At 45.9% G+C, this 18,795-nt stretch overlaps 1 protein-coding gene across 1 annotated transcript in view; it reads right to left on the bottom strand.

Moving 5' to 3' along the window:
* LOC144672994 (acid-sensing ion channel 1C-like) overlaps positions 1–18,795 on the bottom strand; it is a 51,929-nt gene that overhangs the window by 18,737 nt on the left and 14,397 nt on the right. Inside the window, exons 2-4 of the mRNA XM_078534996.1 lie at positions 8,413–8,563; positions 3,999–4,126; positions 1,188–1,338 (exon numbers count right to left, since the gene is read on the bottom strand). Of these exons, the coding sequence (XP_078391122.1) occupies positions 1,188–1,338; positions 3,999–4,126; positions 8,413–8,563 (430 nt within the window). The remainder of the gene's footprint in view (positions 1–1,187; positions 1,339–3,998; positions 4,127–8,412; positions 8,564–18,795) is intronic.

Raw genomic sequence — 18,795 nt, 5'->3', positions numbered from 1 at the left:
TGACACGGAACCACATAAGCAGATGGTCAGACAGGGAGTTTGGGGTGGGGGGGTGAGGGTGGAAGTGCCTGAGTGCCTGTTAGGTTGGTCGGGGAGGAAGATATTGGACTGACCACTGGGTGTATCAGGGTTGGAGGGAGTCGGGGGTAAGGATGATATCGGAGTAACTACTGGGTGAATCACAGAATTGTACAGTGCAGAAGGAGGCCATTCAGCCCATCATGACTGCACCAGCTCTCTGAATGAGCAATTCACCTTGTGCCATTCCCCTGACTTCTCCCCTGCACATGAAGATCTAGATCATTTATATATATCAGGAAAAGCAAGGGCCCCTATACCGACCCCTGGGGAACTCCACTACAAACCTTCCACCAGCCCGAAAAATATCCATTAACCAATACTCTCTGTTTCCTGTCAGTCAGCCAATTCTGTATCCATGTTGCTACTGTCCCTTTTATTCCATGAGCTATAACTTTGCTCACAAGTCTGTTGTGTGGCACTGTATTGAACACCTTTTGGAAGTCCATGTACACCACATTAGCAACATTTCCCTTGTCAACCCTCTCCGTCACCTCTTCAAAAAACTCCAGCAAGTTAAGTGAAACATGATTTTCCCTTGAGGAATCCATGCTGGCTTTCCTTAATTAACCCACATTTGTCCATGTGACTAATAAATTTCCAGAAGTTTCCTCACCATCGAAGTTAAACTGACTGGCCTGAGTTGCTGGGCTTATCTTTACCACCTTTTTTGAACAAGGGTGTAGCGTTTACAATTCTCTAATCCTCTGGCACCACCTCTCGAGTCTCAGGAAGACTGAAAAATTATGGCCCGGGCCTCCGCAATTTCCACTCTCACTTCCCTCACTATCCTCGGATGCATCTCATCCAGTCCCGGTGCCTTATCAACTTTAAGTACAGACAGCCTATTCAATACCCCCTCCTTATCAATCTTAAACCCTTCCAGTGTCTGAATGACCTCCTCTTTCACCATGGCTTGGGGAGCGCCTTCCTCCTTGGTAAAGACCTAACAGAGATCTGTAAAATTCTGAAAAGATTTCAATAGGGGAGACGTAGAGTTTTCACTTGTAGGGCAAGACCAGAACTAGAAGTCAGAAATAAGGCAGTCACTAGTAACTCCAATCAGGGTGGCCTATCTCTCTCTCTCTCTCTCTCTCTCTGGATCTTACCTGGCATGTGCACCATGCGACAGTTGCAATTCTCCACAAGGTACCGTGTCTCACAGTCAATCCTGCACGCTGTGATACTGTAGGTGCTGAAGAAGCCGGAGTTTATGTTCGACATCCGGCAGTCACCCCAGGGTGGAGGAAGATACATGATCTGGAAGGACAGAGAGAGAGAGAGAGAGAGAGACTGAGAATTTCCTCACTACATCTGTCCCACCAGGGTCTTTGTTATACTTCAATTACTGAGCATGTTTAGAAATCAACTGTCCATTTTTACCCATCGATAACTCCAAACATCAAACTTCATCTTTGCTTCATTTTTCAGAAATTATTTTCCTTCCACCTTTTGCTGCACTTTTCTCTCCTGAAGAGCTTCCCTGTGACCCCTGAGCCCTTTGACCCCTGAGCCCCTTGACCCCTGAACGTCCTGCTCCCAGAGTTCTTGACCTTCGACATTAATCTTGACGTGTTCAGCCAGATATAATAATTTTCATAATGTTATTGGAATTTACTGTACGGTAGAATAATGGTGGGGTCTGTGTCTATGGGTCTGTGTGTGTGTGTGGGACTTAACTGAATTAAAGGCAGCTGGTCTGAAGGCTTTGACGTATCAGAAGTTAAGCTAGGTTTGAAATGTTAAGTGGGTAAACATGGGGGAAGTTTTAGAATGTGAGGTATGAAGGGAACATTTGCATTTTTAAATAAACCAGAGTGGTTTGAATTCAAAAGAGGGGGTGAAATGTTTCACCTGGCGAGGAGAAGTTAAGAAACAGTGTGTTTATTTTTCCCAAAGATTACTGGTAAAATTGGTACTATGATAGATTTTTTATTATTAGAGAGATAAAGTCCAAAGACACATTGAAACAATGGAAATTTGCATTCAAAGGGGAAAATATGTATAAAGGAGAGAAGGCTGTGTGTAAGGGCAGGCATTCTAAGATCTAATACAAGTGTGAAAAACCTCCAGCATCTAAGCCTCAAGCTGCTGTCTACAAGGAACTGAAGCTGAGAAAAATTCACTTTTGAATTAGACTATGCAGGGTATTGTGTGTTGCTTTGTCTGGGGCTTTTAAAATCTGTGTGTCTCGCTGTTGCCTTAACAAAAGTGTAACTGGGAGTTAGATTGATTAGGGGATTTGGAAGTTATCATAGTATTAATTTGTAGATGTATGTATGTCCTTAAAATCATTTCTTGTACTAATAAAGGTATAATTTAGTTTTGTAAGACTCTGTGGCCTTATTACTACTGAATTCAAGGTACGCATCTCGAAATATATACAAATGTCAAAACAGTTGTGGCAGTTGTTTCAAGTTTCCCTTTGGGATTTGAACAGCTCAGCATTTACCATCAGCTGTGCCATAACAGAAGTCAGGGGGGATGGTGGTGTAGTAGTAATGTCACTGGACTGCGAATCCAAGAGGCCCAGGGTTATGCTCTGGACATGGATTCAAATTGCACCATGGTAACTGGTAGAATTTAAATTCAAGTAATAAATCGGGAATTGAAAGCTAGACCCGGTAATGGTGAAACTATCATCGATTGTCGTAAAAACCCATCTGGTTCACTAATGCCCTTTAGGGAAGGAAATCTGCCTTCCTTACCTGGTCTGGCCTACATGTGACCGACAGCAATGTGGTTGACTCTTATCTGCCCTCTAAGGTAAGTTCAAGGGCAATTAGGGATGGGTAACAAATGCTGGCCTTGCCAGCGACGCCCACATCCCATAAAAGATTTTTTAAAAATCATTGTTCAGCGAGTGCTGTCCAATCCCAGAATGACCTCTAACAGCAGATCAACCCACGCTTGCAAAACAAAACACCAACTCCCTCCCAATGCCCCACCCCCCCTGGAAGCTGTCCCTTACCAGTGGAGGCCTCAGAGGCAATCCCAAATATGTCCTCACCTCTCAGCATCTGATTTTCCTCACCCTTGTCCGACGTTGTTGAGGAAGGGACCTGTGAGCATGCTCACTGGGACAGCCTTCCCATACACCAAAGTACGCCCAAGCCTGGGAGATAACGTCTCACTCCACGTCAATGGGTCAAAACCTTGAAACCGCCTCCCTAACACCACCACCTGGAAGTTCCCCTTCAGGGGCCACCGCACAGATTCATTAGAATGATCCCAGGGATGAAAGTGTTAAATTGTGATAACAGATTGCACAGACTAGACTTGGATTCCCTCGAGTACAGAAGATGAAGGGGTGATCTAATCGAGGGGTTTAAGGTCATTAAAGGATTCAATAGGGTCGATAGAGAGAAACTATTTCCTCTATCGGTGGGGTGGGGGCATAGAATCCAGAACAAGGGTGTGGAATCTTAAAATTTGAGCCAGGCTGTTCAGGGGTGATATCAGGAAGCACTTCTTCACTCAAAGGCGAGTGGAAACCTCTTCCCCAAAAAGCTGTTGAGGCTGGAGGTCAATTGGAAGTTTCAAAACTGGGATTGATAGATTTTTGTTGGGTAAGGGGATTAAGGGTTATGGAACCGAGGTGGGTAAATGGAGCTAAGGTCAAATCAGCCATGATGTAATTGAACGGCAGAGCAGGCTCGAGGGGCTGAATGGCCTCCTCCTGTTCTTGCTGATTGTTCTTACATTGGGAAAACAGATTGAACCCTCAACCCACTGTGAAGAGAGGCGCCATGTTTCTAGCTGCCAAATCAGCCGCTGTCAGCGCTGGACAAGATGTCGTTGCCTCTGTCAGATTGTTGTCGGACTGAGAGTTGAGAAATGGGAGGCAGTACGATCACACAGTGACGTGGTTTCTCGTTAGCCCTCGCTCCGTCATGCAGAAAACACGATTGGTACGTTACCCGCTGTTCCTGTGTGGACACAAAAGTCTGAAAACCTGGAGCAACCCCAAACCCCAGCTCATGAATATATGGAGGCTCGTCCTGTGTGTGGATCTGAATCTTCAAACCAGCCTCAAAGGAAGTTTCTTCTGTGAGTTGGATTGTCAGATTGAGGGAGAGAGAGAGAGAGAGAGAAAAGACATCAATTAATAATAATCTGCTGCTGAAACCCTCACCCATGCCTTTGTTACCTCCAGACCTGACTATTTCAATCCTCTCCTGCCTGGTCTCCCACTTCCCCTCCGTAAACTTGAGCTCGTCCGAAATTCTGCTGCCTGCGTCCTAACTTGCACCAAGTCCCGATCCCGCATCAGCCCTGTGCCCGCTGACCCACACTGGCTCCCGGCCAAGTAACACCTTGATTTTAAAACCCTCATCCTTGTTTTCAAATCTATCCATGGCCTCGCCCCTCCCTCTCACAGTCATCGCCACCCAGCCCCACAACCCTCCAAGACACCTGAGCTCCTCCAATTCTGGCATCATGTACCACCCCGATTTTAATCGCTGCGCTATTGGCGGCCGTACCTTCAGCTGCCTGGGCCCCAAGCTCTGGAATTCCCTCCCTAACCCTCTCTGCCTCTCCACCTCTCTTTCCTCCTTTAAGATGCTCCTGAAAACCTACCCCTTTGAGCAAACATTTGGTCACTTGGCCAAATATCTCCTCCTGTGGCTCAGTGTCAAATTTTGCTCAATAACTCCCCTGTTTAGTCCTGAGCTGTTTTCCTACATTAAAGGCGGTATATAAATGCAAGTTGTTGCTCTTTTATCGCAATAGGAACTTCGAAAGGCACTTCACAGGAATGGTTATCAAATTAAATTTGAAACTGAGTCACACGAGGAGATATTAGAACAGATAATTAACGTCAATTGGACCCCCCACCCCCAGGACACCCTCCCCCAGCATTCCCACATTCTCACCCTGTGCCCCCCCCCTCCACGAATCTCGACCCTCCATTCCCAATTGGCAGCGCTGTCTCCAAGGGCTCTGACCCTCTCCCATTGGCTTTCCTGCTGACCCAGCCTCTCACTCTGAATGGCTGCCAGATGGGAAACAGGGAAGAAATGACCATGAGCTCCTGATGTTCAGCATGAGACCATAAGAAGTAGAAGCAGAAGTAGGCCATTCGGCCCATCGAGTCTGCTCCGCCATTCAATGAGATCATGGCTGATCTGATAATCCTCAACTCCACTTTCCTGTCTTTTCCCCATAACCCTTGATTCCCTTACTGATTAAAAATCTGTCTATCTCAGCCTTGAATATGCTTAATGACCCAGCCTCTACAGCCCTCTGTGGTAAAGAATTCCACGGATTGACTACCCTCTGAGAGAAGAAATTCCTCCTCATCTCTGTTTTAAATGGGTGCTCCCTTACTCTCAGATTATGCTCTCTGGTCCTAGACTCTCCCAGAAGGGGAAATAACCTCTTAGCATCTACACTGTCAAGCCTCCTAAGAATCTTATATGTTTCAATAAGGTCATCTCTCATCCTTCTAAACTCCAATGAGTACAGGCCCAACCTCCTCAACCTCTCCTCATAAGAAAATCGCTCCATACCCCGGATCAACCGAGTGAACCTTCTCTGGACTGCCTCCAATGCCAGTATATCTTTCCTTAGATAAGGGGACCAAAACTGTTCACAGTATTCTAGGTGTGGTTTAACTAGTGCCTTGTGTAGTTTTTGAAAGACTTCCCTAATTTTATACTTACTCATTCCCTTTGAAATAAAGGGCAACATTCTATTTGCCTTCCCTATTACCTGCTGAACTTGTATACTAGCTTTTTGTGATTCATGCACGAGGACTCCCAAATCCCTCTGTGCTGCAGCTTTCTGCAGTCTTTCTCCATTTAAATAATATTCAGCTCCTCTATTCTTCCTGTCAAAGTGCATAACCTCACATTTTCCCACATTATATTCCATCTGCCAAGTTTCTGCCACTCACTTAACCTGTCTATATCCCTCTGTAGACTCCTTGCGTCATCCTCACCACTTGCCTTCCCACCTATTTTTGTGTCATCTGCAAACTTGGCGATAGTACATTCATTTCCCTCATCCAAGGCATTAATATATATTGTAAGTAATTGTGGCTCCAGTACTGATCCTTGTGGCACTCCACTAGTTATAGGTTTCCATCCTGAAAATGCCCCCCTTATCCCAACTCTTTTATTAGTTGGCCAGTCCTCTAAGCTTTCTAACATACCAGCCGCAGTGACATGGGCTCATATCTTATAAGTAGCCTTAAGTGCGGTACCTTATCGAACGCCTTTTGGAAATCCAAATATATTATATCTACTGGTTCCCCTTTATCTATCCTGCTTGTTACCACCTCAAAGAATTCAAATAAACTTGTCAGGCATGATTTCCCCTTCATGAAGCCATGCTGACTCTTGATTATATTATATATTTCTAAACGCTCTGCTATTACATCCTTTGTAGTAGACTTCAACATTTCCCCCATGACAGATGTTAAGCTAACTGGCCGATAGTTACCTGTTTTTTATGTCCCTTTCATTATTTTTTGGTCATCTTTTGTTGGTTTTTAAAACTTTCCCAATCCTCTGGTTTATCACTAAGCTTTGCCACATTGTATGTTTTTTCTTTCAATTTGATAGTGTCCTTAACTTCCTTTGTTAACCATGGTTGGTTTATCCCCTTACCAGAATCCTTCTTCCTCACTGGGATATATCTTTGTTGTGAGTCATAAACTATTTTCTTAAAGGTCTGCTATTGTTCATCAGCCGTCTTTTCTGCTAAACTCCTTTCCCAGTCCATTCCAGCCAACTCTGCCCTCATTCCTTATTTAACCCTCCCTTCCTGTCACACTCTGGGTATCATTACCTAAAGAGTTGCCCTGCAAGGCTGCCATGTAATTACCCTTATTTAAGTTTAGCACAATTGTTTCCAACCCAAGTTTCTCACTCTCAAACTGAATGCTAAATTCTACCATGTTATGGTCACTGTTTCCAAGGGGGTCTTTTACTCTGAGATCATTTATCAAACCTGCCTCATTACAGAATAGCAGATCGAAAATAGCCTGATCCCTGGTTGGACCCACAACATATTGTTCTAAGAAACTGCCCCGATTCTTGCTCGTGGCTACCTCTGCCAATTTGATTTTCCCAATCTTCATGAAGATTGAAGCCACCCATGATTAATGTGCTGCCTTTTTTACATGTCCTCATTATCTCCTGATTTATTCTTTGTCCTACAGTATAGCTACTGTCAGGGGGCCTATAGACAATTCCTTTTAGTGTCTTCTTCTCCTTGTTATTTCTTACCTCCTCCCATATGGATTCTATATCTTCTGATCCAAGATCATTTCATACTTATTCCATCTTGTACTAACAAAGCTACCCCACCACCCTTTCCTTCCTGCCTGTCCTTTTAAAAAGTCACATACCCCTGAATATTTATCTCCTTGTAACCGTGTCTCTGTAATGGCTATAAGATCATACCCATTCACCTCTATTTGTGCCGTTAATTCATTTATTTTGTTCCGAATACTATGTGCATTTAAGTAAAGAGCCATTCCTTTTTCCTTTATATCATTTTTTCCCCCTTGATCCTATTTGCTGCTGTTTTTTATGTTTTGTACACTCTGTTACTTCCTGTCACACTCGGGGTATCATTATCTAAGTAGCTGCCCTGCAATGCTGCCATGTCCTGTTGCTTTGTAAACCTACGTATGCCCTCTCTACAGCCCTGTTTATTCAATTCGCCAGGTCACTGGTCCCAGCACGGTTCAGGTGAAGCCAGTCCCATTGGGACAGCTCCCTCCTACCCCAGCAGGAGTTCATGTCCCAGGGATTTCCAGGCAGCACCCACTTCCTCCACCCCACACTCTCCCTCCCTTCCTCACCTTCCGCCTCACCCCGCTTCCTCCACCCCACACTCTCCCTCCCTTCCTCACCTTCCGCCTCGCCCCGCTTCCTCCACCCCACACTCTCCCTCCCTTCCTCACCTTCCGCCTCACCCCGCTTCCTCCTCCCCACACTCTCCCTCCCTTCCTCACCTTCCGCCTCACCCCGCTTCCTCCTCCCACACTCCCTTCCCTTCTCCAGCCTCTCCCCATGCTCTGCCTTTCACCCCACTAGCACTAACCCCTCACTTTTTTCCCCTTTCCTGGCCTTCCTCCTCCCGCACTCCCACCCCTTCCCCATTCTCCACTTCCACCCCCCAACACTTCACCCCTCCCTCACTTCCTCTCGCCCCCTTTCCTGCCCTCACACTCCTTCCCCCTCACCTCTCCCCCTCGTCTCCTTGTTCCCATGTTCCCTCACCACCCCCCCCCTACCCTCCCCACACTCCCCCTCCTTCCCCCCTCCCCCATTTCTCTGGTGCACATGATGTTCTTGTCTCTCTGCCTCTCTTTCTCACCTGTCTTGTCCCACACGGGCAGGTACTCATCCTGTTGGATGTCCAGCATCACCTCCAGCCCGTTCCCTGTGCCACCTTTCATTGTCTTCAGCAGAGGTTTCCCGTCTTTCCCGGAGTTGAAGGTGTAACATTTCCCATAACGAGTGAAAATCTGGACAGAGAGGGAGATAAACAAGAACGATGGGAACAGCAGAAATATGGAGCTAATTGGCTCTAATTTATCTGAGTTTGACTATTAACCTACAGGAGAAAAGGATAATGATTGGTTGGCAAGTGGACTCTGATTGGGCAAGGCGTTGCCATGAAAATAGCAATGGGGAATTTCTGGCTCTGCAAGGCACAAGACTTGAAAATATTCTTTATTTGCAGAGAACGGGTCTCTAGTTTGAATGTGTGTCGCTTCTAGCAGGTATAAATGAGCTCGATCGATTATCTTCAATGTTAGTGTCGTTATCAGCGCACTCTGGATTGTCCAGTGAGTGCTGTCCAATCGCAGAATCACATCTAGCAGTAGACATTTTGTTTTGGGTTTTGCGAGTGCGGGATCGTTGAGTACAGTCTGTAACCTGACTATTACGAACAAATGCTGTTTGATTCGATCAGGCAATCACTGGGATGTACGGCCTACATACCTGGCATCACACCGACACTGAAATACATGACATTGCTCAATTGTGTGGTGGGTAGAATGTCTTTTTGGACGGATGGCAGCATCCCGTTAGTAGAAAATACCACTCGTGTCACCGCTGCATAGTAGCAGTGTGAAAAGGCTAGCTTAACCTGTTCAAATGTTTGAGATACTTTGCCTTCCCAGGTAATTTGAGGTAGACCGGGCACTATTCTGGTCCAAAACTGGTGGCCTTGGGCCCATGTGTGAGTTTGCGCGATATATAGCGAACAATGATCTGATCAGGATAACCTGAATCTGCGGCTGCATTGTAAGAACTTCCTTGAACACCTTTATGGGCTCCATCCAATACTCAGATTCTCCTTTAAAATGGAGCTAACGAACACCCCTTCCTCAATGTGCTCGTTGATATATCTGCTCATGGGTTCTTTACTACTGTCTACCTCAAGCCTACCTTTACTGGTCAGTCTACACGTTGGGATTCCCACAGCCCCACGCACTCTAAGATTGGTCTTATCGGTAATCTCGTAAACAGGGTCCGAGCCATTTGCTGACTGTGCAAGCTTGGTGCTGAGATAGGGGCATCAAAGACATCCTGCAGAGTAATGGCAATCCCCGAACCAACATCACAAACAGATTATCTAGTCATTTGAAACAGTGAAACAATTACAGAAGGAGGCCATTTGGCCCGTTGTGTCTGTGCTGGCCGATAAATAGCTACCCAGCCTAATCCCAGTTTCCAGCCCTTGGTCCGTCGGCCTGGAGGTTACAGACCCTCAGCTGCAAAGCCGAGTGTTTTCTAAATGTGATGAGGGTTTCAGCCTCTACCACCCTTCCAGACAGTGAGTCTCTGACCCCAACACCCTCTGGGTGAAAAAAAATAACTCCTCAACTCCCCTCTAATCCTTCCACTAATTGTTTTAAACCTCTGCTCCCTGGTTATTGACCTGAGAACTGTGCACAGTTTTGATCTCCTTAACCAAAGGAAAGATATACTTGCCATAGAGGGAGTGCGACAGAGGCTCACTAAACTAATTCCTGGGATGGAGGGATTGTCCTATGAGGAAAGATTAAACAGACTGGGCCTTTATTCTCTGGAGTTTAGAGGAAGGAGAGGTGATCTCATTCAAACATACAAAATTCTTACAGGGTTCGGCAGGGCAGATGCAGGAAGGATGTTTCCCCTGGTTGGGGGGGTGGTTGGGGGGGAGGGGGGTGGCGGGGGGGGGTTGGGGGGTGTTGGCAGGGGAGGTTGGCAGGGGGGGATTTGGGTGGGGTGTCTAGAACCAGGGGACACAGCCTCAGCATAAGGGGCAGGTCATTTAGGATTGAGATGAGGAGGAATTTCTTCACCCAGAGGGTGGTGAATCTTTGGAATTCTCTGTCCCAGAGGCCTGTGGAGGCTCAGTCATTGATTATGTTCACGACTATGATCGATGGATTTTTACATTTTAAAAACATCCAGGGACATGGGGATAGTGCAGGGAAATGATGTTGAAGTGGAAGATCAGCCATGATCTCATTGGATAGCACAGCGAGCTCGAAGGGCTGAATGGCCTGCTGTTCTCATGTTCTCTGTGTGATGGAAATACCTCTTCCTATCCACTCTATCTAGACACCCGTCTGATTTTAATCACCTCAACCCTCACCCCCATGTTACAAAGAAAACAACTCTGGCCGATCCAATCCTAATTAAAATGCTCCAGCCCTGGCAACAGCCTTCGTATATCTTCTCTGTAAGCAATCTGCTGCAGCCACATCCTTCCTGTAATGTGGTGACCGGAACTGTACACAGTATTCTACCTGTAGTTAACAGAACTGTACACAGTATTCTACCTGTAGTTAACAGAACTGTACACAGTATTCTACCTGTAGTTAACAGAACTGTACACAGTATTCTACCTGTAGTTAACAGAACTGTACACAGTATTCTACCTGTAGTTAACAGAACTGTACACAGTATTCTACCTGTAGTTAACAGAACTGTACACAGTATTCTACCTGCAGTTAACAGAACTGTACACAGTATTCTACCTGTAGTTAACAGAACTGTACACAGTATTCTACCTGTAGTTAACAGAACTGTACACAGTATTCTACCTGTAGTTAACAGAACTGTACACAGTATTCTACCTGTAGTTAACAGAACTGTACACAGTATTCTACCTGTAGTTAACAGAACTGTACACAGTTCCCTAGCTGTGGTTAACAGAACTGTACACAGTATTCTACCTGTAGTTAACAGAACTGTACACAGTATTCTACCTGTGGTTAACAGAACTGTACACAGTATTCTACCTGTAGTTAACAGAACTGTACACAGTATTCTACCTGTAGTTAACAGAACTGTACACAGTATTCTACCTGTAGTTAACAGAACTGTACACAGTATTCTACCTGTAGTTAACAGAACTGTACACAGTTCCCTAGCTGTGGTTAACAGAACTGTACACAGTATTCTACCTGTAGTTAACAGAACTGTACACAGTATTCTACCTGTGGTTAACAGAACTGTACACAGTATTCTACCTGTAGTTAACAGAACTGTACACAGTATTCTACCTGTAGTTAACAGAACTGTACACAGTATTCTACCTGTAGTTAACAGAACTGTACACAGTATTCTACCTGTAGTTAACAGAACTGTACACAGTATTCTACCTGTAGTTAACAGAACTGTACACAGTATTCTACCTGTAGTTAACAGAACTGTACACAGTATTCTACCTGTAGTTAACAGAACTGTACACAGTATTCTACCTGTAGTTAACAGAACTGTACACAGTATTCTACCTGTAGTTAACAGAACTGTACACAGTATTCTACCTGTAGTTAACAGAACTGTACACAGTATTCTACCTGTAGTTAACAGAACTGTACACAGTTCCCTAGCTGTGGCCTAACTAGTGTCTTATATAATTCCAGAGAACCTCCTGGCTTTTATGCTCTAGGTCTCAGTTAATAAAGGAAAGTTTCCCAAATGCCTTCATAACCACCTTACTTACCTGTCCTGCTACCTTCAGGGATCTGTGAACATTCACTCCAAGGTCACTTACTTCCTCCACACTTCTCAGTATCCTCCCATTTATTGTCTAATCCTTTGCCTTGTTTGTCCTCCCCAAATGCATCACCTCACACTTCTCCAGATTGAATTCCATTTGCTGCTTCTCTGCTCACCCGACCAGTCCATTGATATCCTCCTGCATTTTACAGCTTTCCTCTTCACTATCAACCACACACGCATCAGCTGCAAACTTCTTAATCGAGCCCCCTACATTTAATTTTAGATTATTGATATATCCCACAAACAGCAAGGGAGCCTTACGGAAGCCCATTGGATCAGCCTCCCAGTCACAAAAACACCCTTCAACCACAACCCTTCCTATCACTGAGACAATTTTGGATCCGATTTGCCACTTTCTCGGGGGCTCCATGAGCTTTTAATTTTCTGACCGTTCTGCCATGCGGGACTTTGTCAAAAGCCTTGTTAAAATCCACGTGGACTACATCCAGGACTCTGCCCTCATTGGCCCTCCCTGTCAGCTGCTCAAGAACATTGGTTCGACATGACCTTCCATTCACAAAACTGTACAGTCCGCCTTTGGTTAATCTGTGTCTGTCTGAGCGATGATTTATAATGTGGTTCAGAGCTTTTTTTACAATAATTTGCCCATCACCGAGGTCAGACCGACTGACCTGTGGTTTCTCGGTCCATCCATTCATCCCTCTTCAAACAACGATTGTCCTGTTGCTGTTTGTGGGATCCTGCTGTGCATAAATTGGCTGCCACATTTCCTACACTGCAACAAGTGACTACATTTCAGGTGTATTTCATTGGCTGGAAAGCATTCTGTAAAGCCCTGAGGTTGTGAAATGTGCTGCAGAAATGCACACCTCTCTCTCGGCCTGAGGTGTAGCTTCCACTGTACGCGCTAGGGTTGTGAGCTGATAACAGTGCCGCAAGGGTTAACGGGGCATCGGAGACCTCAGTGAACGACAGGGTTAACAGCCAATCTCACTGGTAATACGCGAAGGATTGGAATCGAGAAATGATGGAGATGGAAACTGGCTGAATTCGAGTCAGATCAGAGGCAGCACGAGAAATAAGAAATGGAAAGGGCATCGGGCTGAGAGAATAAAGAGACAGAAAGGAAAGGTAACAACTCTTTTAAGAAACACTGACAATTAAAAAAATTTCTACCAACAACCTACCACCTGCGCGAATGAGACTGAAGCAGTTTAAATTGTTCCCCTTCCGGGTAGGGGAAATTAACTAACATTGCATTCACAATTATCAAGGGTTAAAAGTGTATTTCCGCTGTTAATCACCAGCCCTAACTTTCTGAGCTGAACTTAATGGGTAATTAATATGCAAATGCAGCAAACCCTCAAAAATAACAGGAAAGCTAAGGGCAAGATGACGTTTATATGAGGCAAACGGCAAGCGACATAAATTAAGCATATGAATATATGAATTAGGAGCAGGAGGAGGCCACTCGGCCCCTCGAGCCTGCTCCCCCATTCAATAAGATCATGGCTGATCTGATTGTAACCTCAACCCCACATTCCTGCCTACCCCCGATAACCTTTCACCCCCTTGTTAATCAAGAATCTATCTAGCTCTGCCAGAGACTCTGCTTCCACCGCCTTTTGAGGAAGAGAGTTCCAAAGACTCACCACCCTCTCACTCTGGATCTCTTTAGCTTGGAACTTGCTTTCGTTGCACACATTAATAATGGTGTATGTCATTCACACACCATTCATTTTCCAGCAAGATTTGGCCTGTTATTTGTTTTCAAGATGGAAGCTCAAATTCCCTCACTTTTTAATATATCGGATTACGTTGAATGGATAATAAACACAGCAAGGAATCACTTTGCTTAATCTGCTGTTGGGGATTAAATCTGGTCACAGTCCAGTGAGCAAATGAATCTTTTAATCGAATCTTTACTCTGACAGCAGCTGTATATAATGTTGGATATAAGATTACACCCAAAGTTTGCCCCATTTACTGAGTTAACTGTTGCATTGCCTCCGGAAGGGCCCAGTTTCAATCCCCGGGTCTGTACTGGGAGGGGGGTGGGTGGGGGAATGCACCATCCCTGGCTAAAGAAGGAAGTTCGAGATGGGGTCAAATTGAAAGGACTGGTGGACGACGCTGTGAAGATTAGTGGAAGGCCAGGAGGTTGGGAACATTTTAGAAACCGGCAAAGGATGACTAAAAAATTAAAATTTGTTAAAGATACAAAGATAGGTAGGAAAGCATGTAGTGAGGAAGATACAGAGTCAGCAAAGGGATATGGGTAGGTTAAGTGAGTGGGCAGGAATTTGGTCAATCGAGTATAATGTTGGAAGATATGAGGGTGTCCACTTTGGCAGGAAGAATAGAAGAACAGAATATTATTTAAATGGAGAGAGACTGCAGAATGTTACAGTACAGAGGGACCTGGGTGTCCTGGTACATGAATCACAAAAAGTCAGCATACAGGTACAGCAAGTGATTAGGAAGGCAAATGGGATGTTGGCCTTTATTGCAAGGGGATTATACAAGTAGATAAGTCTTGCTACAACTGTACAGGGCATTGGTGAGATCACACTTGGAGTACAACGTATAGTTTTGGTCAAAAACAGAATTACCTGGAAAAACTCAGCAGGTCTGGCAGCATCGGTGGAGAAGAAATCAGTTAACGTTTCGAGTCTTCACGACCCTTCGGCAGAACTGAGTTTTGGTCTCCTTACTTAAAGAGATAAACTTGCAATGGAAGCAGATCAGAGAAGGTTCACTAGGCAATTAAAGAAATGCTGGCCTAGCCAGCGACACCCTCAGCTCATGAATGAATAAAGAAACTAGGCTGATCCCTGTGATTATGGGGTTGTCTTGTGAGGGAAGGTTGAACAGGTTGTGCCTCTACTCATTGGAGTTTAGAAGAATGAGAGGTGATCTTATTGAAACATAAAATCGGAAGGGACTTGATGGAGTGGGCACTGAGCCCCACACACTGAGCACCCTTGTGGGAGAGACTAGAACTAGGGGGCACAGTTTAAAAATAAGCGGTCTCCCATTTGAGATTGAGATGAGGAGGAATTTCTTCTCTCAGAGGATCATTAGTCTGTGGAATTCTCTTCCCCAGAGAGCAGTGGAGGCTGGGTCACTGAATGTATTCAAGGCTGAGTTAGGCAGACCTTTGATCTACACAGGGGTCAAGGGTTATGGGGGACAGGCAGGAAAGTGGAGTTAAGGCCACACTCAGATCAGCCATGATCCTATTGAGCGGCGGAGCAGGCTCAAGGGGGTCATGTGGCTACTCCTCCTCCTATTCCTTATGAATATGATCTTATATAATTTGTTGTTAGTTTGTGCGCATGGCTGTGTAGTGCCGAAAAACCTCAGCAACTAAACTGATTGGTCAATGCGTCTGTGTCGCCACCTGCTGGTCTCTGCTGGTACAGTGCCAGCTCCTGATTGGCTGATTTAGGGCAAGCTGGACTGGGTTTGAATGTCCGCACATGTTAAACCCAAGGCCCAGCCTGCCCTTACAGGCGGACAAATTCTTCCCGATGTCCTGGACAGTGCTTATCCCTCAATCAACGCCACTAAAACAGATGACCTTGTCATTATAATACTGCTGTTTGTGGGATCTTGCTGTGTGTAAATTGGTTGCTGTCTTTCTTACGTTACAACAGTGATTACATAAGACCATATGAAATAGGAGCAGTACTACAATTCAAAAATACTTTATCGGCTATTTCAGAGAAATGTGGTCTCTCCTCGGAATGAAGAATGCTGAGACTCCTGGGCGACCCCACCCCCCACATTCCCCTCCCACCTGTGCACTCAGCCCCCCACATTCAGCCCTCACCCCACGTCCCACACCTGAGTCTGCTCTGTGTGTGGGAATCAGCACCCGAGGTGGGATCAGCGCGGACCAGGGATGAAGTTCTGGGATCTTCCTGTGCTCTGTGTGTGGGACTCGGTACCCAACTTGGGGTGGGATCAGCGCAGCCCAGGGATGAAGTTCTGGGATCTTCCTGTGCTCTGTGTGTGGGACTTGTTACCCAACCCGGGGTTGGGATCAGCGCAGCCCACGGATGAAGTTCTGGGATCTTCCTGTGCTCTGTGTGTGGGACTCGGTACCCAACTTGGGGTGGGATCAGCGCAGCCCAGGGATGAAGTTCTGGGATCTTCCTGTGCTCTGTGTGTGGGACTCGTTACCCAACCCGGGGTTGGGATCAGCGCAGGCCTGGGATCTTCCTGTGTTCTATGTGCTATTCCCTGAGTCATGATCTGGTTGTTCTTTCACCACAACCTTCATCTCAGCAACTTTAACCCTTAACCCTTCACCCCATCAGGACTTTAACCCTCAACCCTTCACCTCACCAAGACTTTAACCCTGAACCAACAGCAAATCAGGGTTCAGTAGCAATGGGTAGAAGGTGATGTTAACCAGGCACAGAGAATCGCCAGTGGTATTTTCACTCTGCTGCTGTTCGGGATATGCTGAAAAATAATAATTGCTGGAGATTTTTTGAAGAGAATTCTGCCCCTTTAACAGCCCCACTCTCTCCATCCTCAATGTTAAATTTTCAGATCAATCACACCATCAGCTCTGTCACAATCATAGGATCGGAGATTCTCAACTTTCGATATCAGAGAAGGGGCCAAGACTCTGGAGATTTGAAATGGAAATGGGAGTCAGACTATTGACCAGGATTGGGAATTCGAGAGGAAAAGTCAAGGAAAGGTCAAGTTATCTCTGAGAGATTATCGATTCAACATCCTGGAACCTGCATCAGGAATTGTGCTTCTGTCTGTCAGTGTGTGTGTGTGTGTGTGTATGTATGTCTGTGTGTGTGTGTCTGTGTGTGTGTCTATCTGTCTACATCTGTATGTCGATGTTTGTGTGCATGTGTATGTGTACATGTATATGTCTGTTTGTGTGTGCTTGTGTCTGTATGTCAGTTTGTGTGTGTACATGTGTTATGTCTGTTTTTGTGTGCTTGTGCCTGTATGTCAGTGTGTGTGTGTACATGTATATGTCTGTGTCTGTATGTCGATGTGTGTGCGTGCGTACATGTGTATGTCAGTGTGTGTGAGCAATTGTGTCTGTCTTTAAGACCAGCTGGGGTGTGAGGATTTGCGGAGGATAAACAAGGCAAATGAATAAACAATAAATCGGATACTGAGAAATGTAGAGGAACGAGTTCATGTCGACAGATCCCTGGAGGTAGCAGGACAGATGGTTCAGATGGTTAAGAAAACATAAGCTGCGTTGGTGTACTCTCCTTTATTAGCTGAGGTACAGACTATAAGAGCAGGGAGGTTGTGCTGGAACTATATAAAACACTAGTTAGGCCACAACTCAAGTATTGTGTACAGTTCTGGTCACCACCCTACTATAGGAAAGATTCTTTGTACACTTGGCTTCGCTGGCTGGGCCCAGCATTTATTGCCCATCCCTAGTTGCCCTTAAGAAGGTGGTGGTGAGCTGCCTTCTTGAACCGCTGCAGTCCGAGTGGTGTAGGTACACCCACTGTGCTGTTAGGGAGGGAGTTCCAGGATTTTGGTCCTGGTGACCACACTAAAGAGGGTACGGAGGAGATTTACACGGACGTTGCCTGGACTGGAGAATTTTAGAGATGAAGAAAGATTGACTCGACTGGAGTTGTTTTCTTTGGAACAGAAGAGGCTGAGGGGAGATTTAATTGAAGTGTATAATAATATGAGGGGTCGAAATGAAGCAATGGGAAGGCCCTAAAGCCTTCGGTTGAGGGGTTTATAAGATGGGAAATGTAGATTTAGGGTAAGTGTAGGGGGAGATTTGAGGGGAAAATTTTTTTCATCCAGAGGGTGGTGGGGTCTGGAACTCACTGCTCAAAAGGGTGGTAGAGACAGAAACCATCAGCGCATTTAAACAACACTTGGATATGTACTTGAAGTTCCGTAACCCAAAGGCTACAGATCAAGAGCTTGAAAGTGGGATTAGGCTGAATGGCTGGCTGCATGTCGGCCTGCGCAGATAGAATGGGCTGAATGGCCTCCTTCTGTGCTGTAAATTTCTATGATTCTATCTTCAGCCTCTCTGCCATGTCCATCTCTTCCTCCACCACCATCCCCACCCCACCCCCAGGGGCAAATGGTCCTGCCTGCTACCACCCTGAATTTACACCTTTCTCCAGTTTCTCTCCTATGTCCCCTCATGACCTCTCTGAGCTCATCCTGTCCACGTGACCCAGCTCCTGTTCTCTCAGCCCTCTTCTCACTAAACTTCCCCTCCTGACCCCCCCCACGTTAACCCATTCCCTCTCTCCTTTAAATCCACCCCATCATCATCCCTCTCCTCAAAAAACCAAACCCGTGAACCCTCTGTCCTTGCAAACGACCCTCCCATCTCCACCCTCCCTTCCCTCTCTAGACTCCTTGAACATGTAGTCACCTCCCGCATCCCTGTCCGTTATTCCCAGAGCTCCATGTTTGAATCAGGCTTCCTGGCACAGAGCCAGAATGGCTCTTCCCAAAATGACAAATCACATCCTGAGGTAAACTCTCCCTCCTTAACCTTCTCGACCTGTCTGCAGCCCTTTGACCCGTTGACCACACCGTCCTCCCCCCCAAACCCTCTCCCACAGGGAGTCTCTCGAGCGCACACACCCATCTGCCTGGGGCAGAGTTCCCCGCTCTGTCCCGCTCGCTCTCCTCCTCTCCCACAGAGAGTCTCTCGATCACACACCCGTCTGCCTGGGGCAGAGTTCCCCGC

Source organism: Cetorhinus maximus, unplaced genomic scaffold, assembly GCF_964194155.1.
Source record: "Cetorhinus maximus unplaced genomic scaffold, sCetMax3.hap1.1 HAP1_SCAFFOLD_190, whole genome shotgun sequence".
In the NCBI taxonomy this organism is placed as follows: Eukaryota; Metazoa; Chordata; class Chondrichthyes; order Lamniformes; family Cetorhinidae; genus Cetorhinus; species Cetorhinus maximus.
This window is presented reverse-complemented; position numbering and strand designations above follow the sequence as displayed.